This window comes from Euwallacea fornicatus, chromosome 4 (genome assembly GCF_040115645.1).
Source record: "Euwallacea fornicatus isolate EFF26 chromosome 4, ASM4011564v1, whole genome shotgun sequence".
NCBI classification, from domain to species: domain Eukaryota; kingdom Metazoa; phylum Arthropoda; class Insecta; order Coleoptera; family Curculionidae; genus Euwallacea; species Euwallacea fornicatus.
The window spans coordinates 3470514-3486210 of NC_089544.1; the positions used below are offsets into that span (position 1 = coordinate 3470514).

Here is a 15697-nt window from a genome sequence, read left to right on the forward strand (position 1 = left end):
ATCTAGCAAACGGATATAAAGGAGTTCCGATCGAAGATAAAAAATACAGGTTAATAGGGCCAACTTTTTCCATCCCCCATCAAGGGAGCGTGATTTATTCGAACACCTGGAAGGACAACGGGGCACAAATTTATGCTGCGTGACATAGAAAATGGGACACCCCGTAAAAATGGCTTTATTTAAATAATTTTTGGTACGCATGTTTGTATATGGAAACACAAACAAACAATTGAATTTTCAGCCATATTTATCAATGCATTTTCGAGTTATTAGGAATTTAAGTTTTTTTTTTTTTTTACTATAAAAGTTGTAACAAAATATGAACAATATGCCTGCAAAATACCATTTATTTGCATATGGCGTGTTTAGAAAGCGCTTTTGGATTAATCAAATATGCCCAGATGCAGAATGCGGTTAAATTTTTTATCAATTGGGCCAGTTTGAGAGAGGTCGAATGGTGGGACTACGAGAGGCTGGTCGGTAATTTAGGGAACCGTAATGTAACGACTATAGTGAGATGTTGTCAGGCGTGGTTCCAAAAAGAGTAAACAGGCAGAAGTACTGAACGATACTGAAGAGTTACAGAACGCCAAGATCGCCGCCTTCGAATTATAGCCCCAAGACATAGTCTTTTTGAGAACGCTGGTGGATCAGTGGTTTGCTAAACAAGGAAGGCCCTTTGGGATTCGAACCATTTGTTGCTGGACAAGTAGTTTTGGACTAATTTCCTACCGTCCCCATATTGTGTTACCCCTCATTTTAAATCATTGTCGAAACTCGCTGCAGTGATCCAGAGAACGGACATCTTGGAATCTGGAATGGCATAACATCGTGTTTAGCTACGAATCCAGATTCTGTTTTGGTATGCATGATGGTCGGGCAAGAGTAGGACACGGGATGTAAGACAGGATCCTCATTTTACGATACAGAAGTATATCCATCAGACTGTAGGCGACATGATTTGGAGTGCCTCTGCATATGATAGCAGGTCACCTTTACTTTTCATTGGAGGCACTACGAGAGCCCAAAGACACATCCAAGAAGTCCTAGAACCCCATCTCGTGCAGTATCTGGAAACTTTTGTTGTACGACCACATGTGGCTTGAATGACTATGGACTTTTTTCAGCAAAATGCAACAATTTGCTACCTTGGCCATCTCGATCTCCAAATCTCTCACTGATTGACCAGATGTGCGGTACTGCTGGTAGAAGATTGAGTAACTTGACCTTTCCCCACAAATTTTAGCATCACTATGTCATGCACTCCAATTAGCCCGTAATGAGATCCTGCAAGAGGACAGCAATCACCTCATAGAATTCATGCCTAAACGTGTACAAGAATGCATAAAATACCGCGAGGGACCGACAAATTATTGATTTTTTTGGTTTTTAACAATTAAATTTGTTCAATTTTTTAATGAAGTATTTATTTTTGCGTCACAAACATGCATACCAAAAATTGTTTAAATAAAACCATTTTTATGGAATGTTCTCTGTTCTATGTCACGCAGTACATTTGACAAATTTTTGCAAATGAGGCGTTGAGACCATCCCTCATGTATGTAAAAACTGAACCAAACAGCGTATTCTGCATATCAATATTTAATTTACAAGGTGCGAGTGAATTATCCGGAATTCACATAATCTGTAAGAAATTAAGGCACTTGAACAACATAGTTCACCTCATTATTTTGTTCATGAAGCTATTCCAGACTGAATCATGAGGCTTGGTTCACTTCTGCTCGGTAAAAAAATCTTCTTTATTGTGATTAAAATTTGGTTCTACTCCTATACAGTTTTACTTGTTTATTATAGTTAGTACGCTGCATGGTTTACTTTTGTAAAACAGTACCAACAATTGAAAACTTGGAATTTCATTGAAAAATTAGACTTATGGCGTCTAGCGGTTATGCATGGGAAACTGCAAACAAAGGTAGAAAAGATATAATTGGTCATTTGTTTCATTTAGTTGCGTTATTATAATTTATCCATTCATAATCTTATTTTTATAACAAAGACAAGATACAGAGTCTGCTTCTGACCACTCGCTCTTTGGTAACGATGGAAGCTGGGATGAGTACCAACCGTCAGCCTTAGAAGCCGACAGTGATTATGATGATAATTGTGATGCTTACAGTGACAGTTTGAGTCCAACAAGCAAAGTGCAAGAAAAAGTAAATAAAGTAAGAAAGCGTGTCGGAGATGTGAGTTAATGGAAAGAAAATAAACGTAAATTTCTTCTGGTAACTGCTGATCAATGCACCAACGTAAGGGGAAAAATTGTGCTTGCTAAGCAATTTTCTCCGGCTAAAAGTTGCTACTACTAGTAATGTTGTAAAATGAGTAATGAAGAAACACAAAAACCATTTCCAGAGAAGATCTGCGAATTTTGACATGCAGCTGCATATTTATTTTCGCAGGTGAAAGTCAAGCTAGTTGCTCGATATTACACTTCCACTAAAATTAATATTACTTCTTCTAAGAACTCCAAAAACTTCACACGATTGTACTACTTACCTGACAATTACGGAAATGACATTAAAGTATGTAAAATCTTATTTAAAAAATATTAAAGTTTTTCGACGGTAAACTGCTCTTACGAAGAAAACTAACAAGGTAACGCCAACTGATCAAAGAGGAAAGCACCCATCTGCTAATAAAACATCTGCTGAAGAATTTGATGGGGTCAGTAGGTTTATAGAAAAGTTTCCAACGTACGTTTCCCCCTATTCCCCACATAAAATCGAAAGAAAGTACCTTTGTCCAGATTTAAACATGCGAATTTTTTATGAAGAATACAAGAAGTCGGTTTCCAATTCAGTGTCGTAGTATAAATTTCGCGACATATTTAACACGAAATTTAACCTGCATTTCCACGCTCCAATTGTAGACTCTTGCAAGACGTGGAATTCTTTACATAATAAAATAAAACACGAGCTTGATGTAGCAAACTTGCAACAACTAAAGATTTCCTTAGATATGCACCAACGCAAAGCACAACAACTGAGAAATGCAATGGATCCAGATTCAAAACATTTACAAGAAGACGATGCCACGGTCATCGTTTTTGATCTAATATAAACCTTGTCTCCACCTGTCCCATCCACTGGCATAACTTATTCTAGAAGGTAGTCGTGGACATTCTACCTTGAAATTCAAAATTTACGGACCAACGTAGCCACAATATTCGTGTGGAATGGATCCACTGCCTCACGTGAATTCCAAGAAGTCGGTTCATGCTTGATGTATTATTTTCAACGTTTTATAAATACAGAAAAAGTTCAAATGTATTCTGATGGTTGCGGAGGCCAAAACAGGAACATTAAAATGGTTTTATCCTGCCAGTATACCGTTCAATCTCAAGAATTTACGGTGGAGGAAATCCAACATAACTTCTCGGTAAACGGCCACTCGTTTCTATCCTGCGATAGGGATTTCGGTGTTATTGAAAAACACAAGAAATTTTTTCCTAATGTTTACGTTCCAAGAAACTGGATACATGTCATTTCTAAAGCAAGAAAGAATAATCCATTTCGAGTAGAGTTAATGAAAAAAGAAAATGTCCCTTTTACAGTTGGGTTGGAAAAACTCATAACAAACCGAAAAATATCATTAGATTCTACTAAAATTGGATGGTTTCATTGGACATTTCATTACAATAGCCAAAGAGAGCCCATTCGTATTTTTCTATAAATATGGGATTGGCGAATTACAGCCTTTACAGACATGTAACATCTGAAAAGGGAACCTTTCAGTAGAAAGCTTACAGGGTGCGCTGCCTTTGTTGTTTCCTAATGGAAACTATAACAACTGCAAAGAAGAAAGATTTGTTGCTGCTAATCGAGTTCATTCCGCCAATCTACCACCACTTTTACCAATCGTTGAAGTGTTCGACAGCAGCGGAGGATGCTATTTCCGTCCCAGCAATTGATGACGAATAAGATTTAAATTTACAATTTTGTATTTAATTAAAAACATTTTAAATACTCTTTTGCTCAATTTAGTTTTGATCCATATTGATACAGTTTCATTTATTATAAAACCAAAGTGGACCAGCAAACAATAAACTTTGACATTTGCGCCTTAAAATAGTGATTTTGTAATTATTCAAAAGAATATTAATTTTTATCTTGATTACAAAGCAAAAATCTTGTAAAATCCCAATAAATATTGCTAGAATAAAAAATATATTTTTCAACATTTTTCAACCATTATTATCAGATAATAACTAAACCGGGAATGGTCCGGTTTGGGTCTCAACGCCTTAAATAAGCCCTTAGATTTTCACGGGGGAAACAAAACGAGGTTCATTTCGTAACTGCATTCCCGAGTACAAAATTAGGGTCACCTAGCAACGTGAATTCAATTTAATAGTTTATAGTTTATCCAAATTTTTTTACCTCTAACATAATTTACGAATTTTATGCGATAATTTTCTCGCAATTGCTTGGACCTAAAGGAATTTTTGCTGTCACTGCGAAATGTATTAAAAATAATCAAACTAACACTTCGATGTGAGGTATTTTACAATCAAAATAGGTTTTGGACCAAATTCTGAGGAGGATTGCACCATTCCTGCGCCAACATTTCACGTAGCTCTCTGGAATTTCTGGAAGCCGGCACAATGTCCCCGTAGGCATCTCTTTATCTCATCTCAAGCACGCTCTACCGAATTCAAATCCGGACTTCGAGCAGGCCGGAAAAATCGAACGACTTTAACTTCCTCAAGAAAGGCGGTAACCGTACGAGCGGTGTGGGGCCTGTATTGTTATGCATTAAAGTTACGTTATATTCCAAAAATAATCGTGAACATGGTCTTGTAGGCCTTTCATCAGGTACTTGCACGCACTCAGAGTGGCAGTTTGGACGAAGACTGAAATTCCTCCTTCTGCCATAACTGAGCCTTCGCCAAATGAACGTCGTTCAGCAATTCAAGTTTGAGCATATCTCTCGTCTCGTCATCGTTACATTCTCACACGTCTGTCTGAACTCGTAAGATAAAATTGAGATTAATTCGAAAACATTACGTGACTCCAAGGTAAGTGTTCTTGTGTAAAATTCAACTTCATGATGCGGTGGTCACGAAAAAGCCGAAGCTCTGTAGCTCTAGGCCGAGAGGATAATCCAGCAGCATGAAATCGCCTCCTAAGAGACAATATTTCTCACTTCTTGCAGATGAGTTCGAAGGGAAAATACCGCAGCTGTTGGATTCCTCAAAGCAATAGAACCGAGAAACCGGTCATCTCTCGTTGTTGTAGCCCTTGCTTATTCTGATCCGGTTCTTGGAGTGAGCAGCTCAGGCTCTTCATATCGCTGAAGCGCTCGTTGCGCACTAGATAGACTTACTTCACAGTCGTTTTGGATTTCGAAGAGAAGCCAGCCTAAGCCGGCAAAGTGTCCCCCCGAATTTGTTTGTATGAGCTTTGAGGAATTTTTTAAGTGACCCCAATTGCATGCTTGGAAGTGTGGTTACGTAATGAACGTAAGTGTTTTCATTTCATAACTCAGTTGACAACTGAGGCCAGCAACGGCAACGATCCAGAAACATACAGGGAACAGATCCGATATGTTTAGATTGATGCCAATTCATTGTGATTCCTTCATCGTGCAGCAAAGTAATATGAGAACCATGCCTGAAACTCATTACAAAAATTCATCGTAGATTGATTCTCGAAGATACTTAAAAGTGTTATAGGTCCTAGCGGAGACACGTGCGGAAAGTAGTTTTCAAGCCATTCGCCGAATTGCTTAACTTTTCCCATCAGAACCCTAAAAATGTGAAATTGCAAAATGCGCCACTTTGATATCGTTTTATTTGAGAACACTTGAATGAAATGTTGTTTTCTCAGATTCAACGCTTTTTCTCTCCTCAGGACTTCCATCTATGAGAGACAGCCTCACAAATCCAGTGCATGTCTACGAAGGAGATGATGCGCTAATCACTTGCGTAGTTCGCGATATTGGGCCCAACACGGTCATGTGGAAAAAGGAAGAAAAGGAAAGACACAGCCCGAGAGTGCTTACTGCTGGAGAGAACCGTGTAACCGCCGACAAAAGATACAGCGTCTTACACGATTCTGGTAAGTCCGGCTTAAAATTTTCCGGCTCCAATTGCTTCCGTTTGCGTTAACGCTTGATTTAGCGCAATCTTTGCCATTGCTTGATTTATTCTCTGAAAATACGTCGATGTAAGGACAAGGGCCATTTCATGGCCAGTTAAACTGAACGAACGAGGGGAGACGGTCCCGTAATAACATCACAATAATTTAGTTTGAGAAAGAGGGCCGTCCGGAAACGGGTAAAACGAGGACGTAATGCAGTTTATTTTGCCGTTTCCAAAATCGGAAAACCGTTTATGACTTTATGTGGGAAATTGTGACAGAACCAATACATTATTTCTACAATTTATGTGGATGACTCGTACATCCACGCTTTCGTGAGTGGGTATTTAGGGGGCTCCAGGGCACAAAACTCGAACCTCAGGATTAGGTTTTATTGTTACTTCGAAATGACTTGATATTTTTCATCAATTTTTTGGCAGATTTTTTTAGGTTTCCGAATTTTCAACGTTACACAACCAACCTGCAACAAGACAATTTTTAAGCTGTATCCTTCTCCCAGGCAGTAACGTTAGAAATTCAAATGTTTTCCTTTGGGGCGGAAATGTTAATTTTTTATTAAAAAAAATTATTTCTGCGAAACCATTTGAGGTATTTAAGTCGGATTGTTGAGATGTTCGTAGCTGCCATATTTTCCACAACAAAAGAAAAAACAGTTGCCCAGTGGCGCGCTAACCGGCTCACGTTTCGGAAGAGCGTTGCGGGAAAACTACATATTAAAAAAATATATATTTCTCGTTCGCCTGTCATCCGGGAAATCATGCACCTGCAGTTCATGGATCACAGATCAAATTCCATTCAAGTCAGTAGTGCATACGATTAGAGAAGTTTCAATCGTCTAAATGTAGGATTTTGGCTCAGCTCTTGGTTTCCCCCAGTGGCGTGTCTCTTTTTATTTCATTTGGCATGAGCGAATTTCTGCAAAACCAGGGTAAAAAAAATTGAAATTTTCCCGTGTGTGTATGCTGTTATTCCTTCCAGTTTTGCCACATAAACAGGTACTTTTCGCAACCCCTTCGGAATTGTGAAACGCGTTTCATGTCTGAGATTTATGAGTTTATGCCTGTGCTGCAGCATTCAATAGCTTAATGTAAATGCTTTAAAACAAATTACCCAAACCCATATAAACTTCACCGCTCAAAGAGAAACCAATATTTTCCGGCTAAACCCCAAATCAGCTTTTAGTTCACCTCGCGTATAAGTTGAAAGTTTGAAGTTTCTCGTAATCCAGGAGATGAAAGAATCCGCGTTTCGTCATATCAAGATCCATTAAAGGTATTAAAGAGAAATGCAATATAAATTCCTGAGAGATCGGAATCCGAAGTCGGAGGCTTAAATACCGCCCCTATATTGATAAAAGTTTTGAAATAAACCCCGGCTTATGGAACACGCGACACTTATTATGCCGCCACGTCATTTAATCATGTTTCCTGTTCAATAAGATGAAGATGGGGGCTTTAAATTGGAAAAGACTAAATTTTCTCGTGCTTTTAGGGGGAGAGCAAGAAAACTTTTTCTGTACCTGACGAGCCTACCTAAGCATATGAAGCGTAGCGTGCTAGAAATCTCAATACGTGCACAACTGTTTTTTATTCTATATCAATTTTCAGGCACTGATCAAGATGAAATGGGAGGTGACCTTCCTTCAGGTGGCGATGTCTGGGTTTTGGTGATCAAAGGTACTAAATCTGCAGATTCCGGGGTCTACGTGTGCGAAGTCAATAGTAATCCGATCGTGCGAAGTTTCCACAGACTTAATGGTGAGGCTTAACTATTCAATTTTCCGTATAACAGCTACTTTATTCTTAACTCAGTTCTCTCGAGAGCCATCACAGCGAACCCTACAGACATCATTATCTATGAGGACAACACGCCTACCACTGGAGGGATCAAAAACCATAATTACACTGACTGCTGTGTATCTAAAAATGTATCGAATGGATGCCTAGGATTCTGTAATATACAAAGCATTTTGGAAGGTAGGGTTCATTTGATGGTAAGGAAGCTTGCAACACTCCTTGCTCTTCTTACCTAAATATTTGATACAATTCGTTTGTGAATATGATACTTTTAGGTAGTACTGGCCAAGACCCTGAAAACTGCGAGCAGGATTTCCCAGCTATAGTGCGTTGCATGGCTGATGGCAGGAACCACGTTCCTTGCTGCGTCCACGAAAGGGTGCCTGACATTTGCCAGGATGTCTGCAGAGGAGAGTACACTGCCATTACCCAGAACATTAAGACCCACTTCTCATGCTCAGCCTATACTGAACAGACATTGGCTTGCATCATGGAAGGAATTGGTATGCTCAGATTTCCTGTAACTGACTCAGGGGGTTGTGCGAACGCAAATTTTTATAGAGCTGCTACCAGGACCTCCAGAAAACGTGGAAGTAGACTCGTTGACTGAAAGATCGCTCAAAGTTGTATGGGATCCTCCAGGGGCTAATGCCCAAACTGTTAATGAGTACGCAGTGAACTTAACAGCAATCAAGAGCTTTAGTGCAAATTCTGAAGAGGATTCTGGCGGAAATTCCACTGTGAATAGTATAATCCATAAGGTAGTTTTCTCATCATGAATAATGATGAGTTATATCGTTTACATCTGCTGTAGGTTTCGAGGGATGAAAATATGACGATTTTTAATGACTTGGAGCCATTCACATGGTATGAAGTAGCAGTGACTTCTCATAATATCATTGGGACATCACTTCCGACTTATTCTGTGAAAACCATGACTCTAGCTCCCGGAAAAATAAAGGAGACTGTTAATGGAAAGGCTCCCCCGTTGCCTGATATCAAAAGTTGCTGTTCGAACAAAGGTAACTAAACTATTTCAAGCGAACTCTAACACCACGACTTCACTATCATACATTTCATCTATGCTTATAGGTATAACTCACAAAACCTGTCTGAATAAGTTGTGCGATCCAATAGAAACTGAAAAAGTGGAAATCACAGATCTAATGATCTGCGCCCCTTGGGCGCAGGACACATTCGGGTGCCTGACGAACGGCATAGACCACACTCCCTGTTGTAAAGAACGCGGTCTTCCAGATTTGTGCCAGCTGCTTTGCACTGGAAACGTATCATCGCTCGATTTCAACTATTTCAAGTAATCAACGCGCAGTTAAACAAACCAAATTCCACTTCAACAAATACATTATTCAGGTGTCTTCGGTATATGGGAGAATACACCAACTGTCTTCTCCAAGGCTACGGAGTATTACCTAGCGCCCCTACTCAAGTCCATATCACCAACGTGGAGAGCGAGTTTGCTCTTCTTCATTGGTCATCTCCAAAAACTTTAGGTGATACTGTCACAAGTTACAACGTGCACATTAGGCCTGTACAATCGAGTGAAGAAGAAGATGACGATGATGAAGAGCCAGAATTCAAAGTAACTCCGATTATGATCAGCTGGAGTGTGATTTTAATGTGTTTTTTCAGATCATATCAAATGCGAAGAGTATATGGGTGTTGGAGAACCTAGAAAGCCTCACCGACTACGAGGTGTATGTAGAGGCTGTCAATGTTCATGGAGTGGGGACCCCTAGTCCTAGATTGACGTTTAGGACAGGCAGTAAGGTAAGAAGTCTCAATACGGAGTCTTAGAAACCTCCTGTTATCTTTTTCGATTTTTTTTATCCAGGTGGAAGAAGATGAAATCGAAGAAGCTGCCGCATACAACGTGACAGCTTGTTGCGTAGAAGCCAATTTGAACAGCGTATGTCTTCCCTTGTGTTCTTATGATGCGAGCATGAATGATATCAAGCGTTTGGCTGTATGTGGAACAGGTATCTAAAACATAACCTGAACCATCCCGAGAGAGCCTTATACTTGTTAACACAGAATTCCCCACAATACTACGTTGTGCGGCCGGAGGCAGAAACCACGAAGGCTGCTGCAGCAGAAGAGGAGTCCCTCCAACTTGCCTTTCGTTATGTTCTGGAGTCGTGGTGGATTCTCTTCGTGTCACTGCAGCCAAATGTGTCACTTACATAGGAAACATAGTCCAATGCTTCGAAGAAGGCACTGGAAAACTACCCGCCCCGGTTACAGGGGTCCATGCTGTGGCCGTGGATTCGACTAGTATCATCCTGGAATGGTCGCCTCCCGAGGAGGGGCCCAACGTCACTGATTACGTAATTCATTATCAGAAAACTGACAAAACGTCTATGCATGAGATACTGCAAAAATTGGATAAGGTGTGCTTTCATCTATCTATAAATTCCACACCTCATTTTTTTGGTTAATATCAGCAAAGCAACACCTCTGGGTATTACCACGCACTGACTGATCTGGAAGAAAACGCCATGTACCAAGTGTTTGTGGTTGCCAGGAATGACTATGGAACTTCATTGCCTTCGTCCGTGGTCTTTATAAAACTAAATAATGGGAATGAGAGTAAATGGTTGAACGCGGTGACTTCTTCTCCTCATTCTTTGGCGGTGGCTAGTCGCAGTGCCACTTGGGTTACTATTACGTGGCAGCCTCCTCAGTTCAGTCGTCCTTCTGAGCAGATCTCATACAGGTATCAGAACTAATATCCTATTAGTTCTTTTTTGTATCCAATATTTTTACTAAATTTTCACTAATGTTTAGGTTGTATCATAAGTCCACCTCGGAAGATTCATATCAGGTGAAAAACACCTCGGTGACATCCTATATGTTAAAGGACCTGAGTCCCAATACTCAATATATCGTGTACGTTGAGGCCGTTACGGACAAAGGCGTTAGCATGCCATCTGAAACTCTGATTGCCTGGACCGATCCAGCTTATCCAGCTTTTGTTGAGGTGAATTAAGTTTTTTAAATTTTAATTGCAACAGCAGTATTTATTGATTTTTTCAGCCCCCCACAGTTCACCCCATCAATCTGGTAATAGAAGGCAGCAGTATGACCATCCTTTGCATAGCAATGGGTAATCCCATGCCCACCATTTCGCTCTACATATCCGGGCGACTGGTGAGACAAGACACTACCAGGCATATGGTCACCGTGATTCATAATGTTACACGGGATATGGATCAGATTTCTTGTTACGCAGACAACGGTTATGGAACCCCTATGCAAGCTTCCAGAAAAATTACAATAAGTCGTAAGTATTTTTACCAACGATAAGAAGATCAAGAATCTGTAATGGGATCAACAATCAACGTTGGGCTCACCAAAATATGGTGATTAGCTGCTGATCGGTGCGGCAGTTCCAGTCATAGACATTCGAACACTTTGCTTTTTGCTTTAGACGGACCACACATCCAAGCCAGTGGAATCACCATGGCTACAATTGGAGATTCTGTAACATTAGAATGTAAGGTGGAAGCCACTCCCGAACCGAAGATGATGTTCTGGAAGAACTACGAAAAGCGAACTCCTGTAATACAGGGAGGAGGACACGACATACAAATCTTTAAGGCCAGAGACGAAGAGGATAAATTCATAATGCATCTTACCATCAAGCAGATTTCTTGTAAGTTTTTTTCTGCTTCAAATCTTCGGCTGTTTTAAACAGAGACTTTAGTAATGGACGTGGGAGAATACTATTGCCATGCAGAGAACGCCTTTGGAAGTGCAACGCAACCAGTTTCGGTTAGGATCCGCAACCCAACCACTGTGAGCAACGTAACTCAATGTTGCCTGGAACAAAACGTAACTTCTTCATGTATGGACGCCTGCTTCTTCCATGTGGACATCGACGCTGTGATAGATAAGCCTGAGTGCATTCAGGTAGAGTTAAATTCATTTTGATGAAGGCCTTATAAGGTTAAAATTTTCCAGGACCTTGATAAACTGATGAGATGCGCAGCTGATGGCTCAGACCATCGAAATTGTTGCGCAAACGCTCATGTTCCTCGAAGATGTCTAGATTGGTGCAGAGGAGAACCAGTTCTTAACAGCAAAATCTGCGTGTTGACTTATACGAAGCATATCATGGGATGTTTCCACGAATTAAGGTTGTCCCTGGTAGTGTGTTGTGTCAGACATAGGATTTTTTATTTTTAGGGATAAAATCCCTGGCCCCCCTCAAAACGTCCGAGTGGAATTCATAGACGCCCATTCGGTATATTTGATGTGGGATCCACCCGCTAAGAATCCCCACACAGTAGAAATGTACAGAGTGTTTTGGCGGCCGGTGGACTCGCAAAATAGGTCCAGCCAGAAGGGGGACACGCCTACAACCAAATTGCAAATAACAGAATTAAAAGGTACTTAAACTAGTCAAAACGAATTAATGACCATTTCTATAAATGGTCATAAAATTAATTCAACTTTTTTTTCAATTTGACAAATATTAGTTTACTTAGGGAATTATCAGGCTTAAACATAACATTTAGTTTTTTAAAATTTAGTAGGGAATGATGAAGATATTAAAGAATTACTGCAAGTATTTAATTTTTCACTAAATTGTATTGTTGAAATAAATTTAACAAATGCAATAAATAAGGAACATTAATAATGGGTGTATCTGCCTCAGGCTAATCGAATTTCTTGACACTGTGCGGGAATGGAGCTGATTACGTTTTCTATCATTTCCCCGGAAATGTAGTTTAGTTTTTTCTGGATCATTTCTGCCAGGTCATCAAAATTATCGCCAATTGGACGATCTCTTGAAAACGTGCCAAAGATATTCTATGGGGTTCAAGTCTGAGGAATTGGCGGGCCACAACAAAACTGCGATATTGTGCTGCTATAGGTATAGCGTTATTAATCGATAGGTTTGAAGACTCGCACAATCTTGTTGAAGAACAAAGTTTGAAGCTTCTTCAGCTGCAAATGGGATGACGTAGGGTTCTACAATCTCCTCTAGACACCGATGACTATTCACAATCCTATTTCAAAAAATGCTTAAATTTACATTATATTATTATTATTTATATGTCAAAATTCACCGTGAATCGCAAAAAACGCAATGCATTGCACTGCACTGCAAGGAACAGTGCAAAACAAACTAAATGTTGTTTTCAATATTTCACGAAATAAGATTTTGCAGCCTTTTTAGCAAAAATGCGCAAAAAAAATGTCATTCTTAACATTCCTTAACTTTGGTATCGAGAAGGTACCAGTAAATGGCATTCCATGGTACCTGTTCAAAAACTTACTAATTTTCAAGCGTAATAAAAAAAAGACCTTAATTCATTTTGACTAGTTATACGTAATCCTTTTAAGACTCTGACTTGCTTTGATTCCAATACCTGATGTTCTGCATCCAGATGGTACCACCTATGAAGCAGTAGTAAAAGCAGGCAACAGCAAAGGCGTGTCGACGGTTGGAGATCCCATCAAATTCACAATGAGCGAAAAGTCCCTTTACATAACCCCAGCAGCTAGCCAAAGCCAGGAGGGTGGTCATGTGGGCGTGGCTGTTGGAATCGTCTTGGCGTTGGTATTCGTGGCAGCAGTGGTAGCAGCGGCAGTGTGGTTCGTCAGGACGAAGAAGATGCTGGGGATCAAGGGAAGTGGTGGAATTGCATTCGAGAACCCGAGTTACTTGAGGGAAGTTAACATGGAAAATGTGCAGGTGAGTAAGGAGCCTCTTTCGTCAAATTCTTAAGGTACTGTTGAGAGAAATTGAAGGGGAAACGCAAAAGAGAAGATGTTGGTGATGCGGCTTAATAAAAGAGGAGAATTTTAGATACAATTAGCGAAGAGTTAAATTGCGAGATTAATAGAAGGCGCGATATCCAAGTAAATACTATAACATATACTGAGTGTCTCAGAGAGATGGTGAGCTGTTTTAAATTGAAATAATACTTTTGGACTAGGAATTTGTTATATCAATAGTCACTACAAAAATACTACCTCTCGATTTCAACGGAAACATCATTACTTGCACTTTAATCGGGCCACCCTGTATATTGTTATTTTACCCACTGGCATCTTTGTTTCTATTCTAACTTTTTCTAAACGTTTCCTCACTTTTCTATCCTTGCAAGATTCCAAACGGGCAAGAAAGTAGTACGTCATCACTAAACGGTTCAGTTAACGGCAGCATTTCCACATCAAGTACTTCTGGCGGACATGGATGGAAAAATGAGCAATTGCACGTGCCTGCCCAAGAAGTGAACCCTACACTCTACGAAGAACTTAAACTGGGTAGGTACCATTTTGACGACACCCTTAATAATTTTAATGGCTTTAATTTAGGTCAAGATGGAGCTGGATTCAAGAGATTGAAGCCCTAGTATGAGGTCATGATAAAGAAAAGGGGTCAGGAATCTCGCTTTTAGATCTGAGGGTCCCCGTAGCCCATAATTATTGTGATAGTGGTGTAGGATCGGTCGTAGGTTTACATTTGCCCTAATTATGGCCAACGCCTGAAGATTGCACATTTAGATCTGAAACTGGACTCAATAATGTCTTCATTACGACCCACCTAATTGAATTAAATTTGGTTGCCATATTAGGGCCAGGGTATTGTACATATTTTATTTAGTACTTTAGCAATACCTCGAGCAGTATGTTCTTTCGTAGCGTAATTTTGTAGATGGAGATATTTCTTATAGTTAAGGAAAAATGTGATTTAATTTAAAACGTAATAAAAAAACACTTAGGAGAGTTAGGATTAGGAGAAATAGGGTCCGAGGGGTGCCAAATTTTGAAGGATATTGAGCGTCTATTACATGATTCCTATGTTAGACGTGCACCATATAATGGCCTTTTTTATATGGCGGCTACACAATTTCATTATCACATAAAGTATTATTAAGTCCAAATTAAGTTTTATTGGCGTATTTTTTACAAAAAGTAATTTTTAGACATTATACACACTAATTTTGGTTAATTAATCAGTAGGCGTATAGCTACATAGCAGAATACAAAATACTAATATAACTTGTGTATAACGTACACAATGTAAATGTGCCTTTATATTCACCATATTTTGTTTTAACGTAGTTAGTCTAAAAAAGAATCCCGTACTATCAGGACTTTTTGTAAATACTTTTTAAAATTTGTAAAATAACATTGCATAACAATAAATTGAGTAGAAGTGGAATAAATAAACATTTGGAAGTAACATGTGTCTTGGGACTTCTTTCCTATATTCTCATTCCCAAAATGGTTTCTTTCCTGGACACCATGGTAGTAGAGCCTGGTACAGGCATTCTACATGAGTATTTACATTAGAAAGTTCTCTAGCAAATCTCCAGAAAATGCCATAACTTTAATTTATATAACACATACGTGTGTTAGGAGAAACAAACGACTGATGAACGCAGCGCACTTAACTGTTCCAGCTAAATAAAGCAATAATATATATTCAGGGTGTTTCAGAACTTTGGGATCAAACTTCTAGGGATTCTTCAGTGCAACAATAGAAGACACCTGAGTATAAGAACTCTTATCTGCAAATGTCTCCCTAAGGCGCTACGACCTTGTGACACTTTAAAACGGTTATGTGTAAAAATGCTTTTATTGAATTCTAGTGCGTTTTATTTTAATTTATTTTTACAAAATAGCAGTACATTAATTGTTCAAAATGTCGTTCTTTGAATTTCATTCCGCCTGTTTAAATGACGATCATAGTTTTAGCGCACTTGGCTAAATATTTGATAATTTCTTTCAACGACTTAAAAT

The 15697-nt window shown here is 39.3% G+C and overlaps 1 protein-coding gene across 1 annotated transcript in view; it reads left to right on the forward strand.

Moving 5' to 3' along the window:
• LOC136350826 (Ig-like and fibronectin type-III domain-containing protein 1) overlaps positions 1–15137 on the forward strand; it is a 101682-nt gene extending 86545 nt beyond the window's left edge. Inside the window, exons 3-23 of the mRNA XM_066302916.1 lie at positions 5874–6080; positions 7730–7879; positions 7934–8098; positions 8194–8421; positions 8480–8679; positions 8733–8940; positions 9011–9233; positions 9290–9518; positions 9569–9706; positions 9771–9915; positions 9971–10326; positions 10381–10652; positions 10724–10916; positions 10973–11219; positions 11367–11591; positions 11643–11848; positions 11900–12075; positions 12125–12327; positions 13333–13640; positions 14056–14215; positions 14267–15137. Coding sequence (XP_066159013.1) covers positions 5874–6080; positions 7730–7879; positions 7934–8098; positions 8194–8421; positions 8480–8679; positions 8733–8940; positions 9011–9233; positions 9290–9518; positions 9569–9706; positions 9771–9915; positions 9971–10326; positions 10381–10652; positions 10724–10916; positions 10973–11219; positions 11367–11591; positions 11643–11848; positions 11900–12075; positions 12125–12327; positions 13333–13640; positions 14056–14215; positions 14267–14304 — 4277 coding nt within the window. The 3' untranslated portion in view covers positions 14305–15137. The remainder of the gene's footprint in view (positions 1–5873; positions 6081–7729; positions 7880–7933; positions 8099–8193; positions 8422–8479; positions 8680–8732; positions 8941–9010; positions 9234–9289; positions 9519–9568; positions 9707–9770; positions 9916–9970; positions 10327–10380; positions 10653–10723; positions 10917–10972; positions 11220–11366; positions 11592–11642; positions 11849–11899; positions 12076–12124; positions 12328–13332; positions 13641–14055; positions 14216–14266) is intronic.
• Positions 15138–15697: the final 560 nt, after the last annotated feature.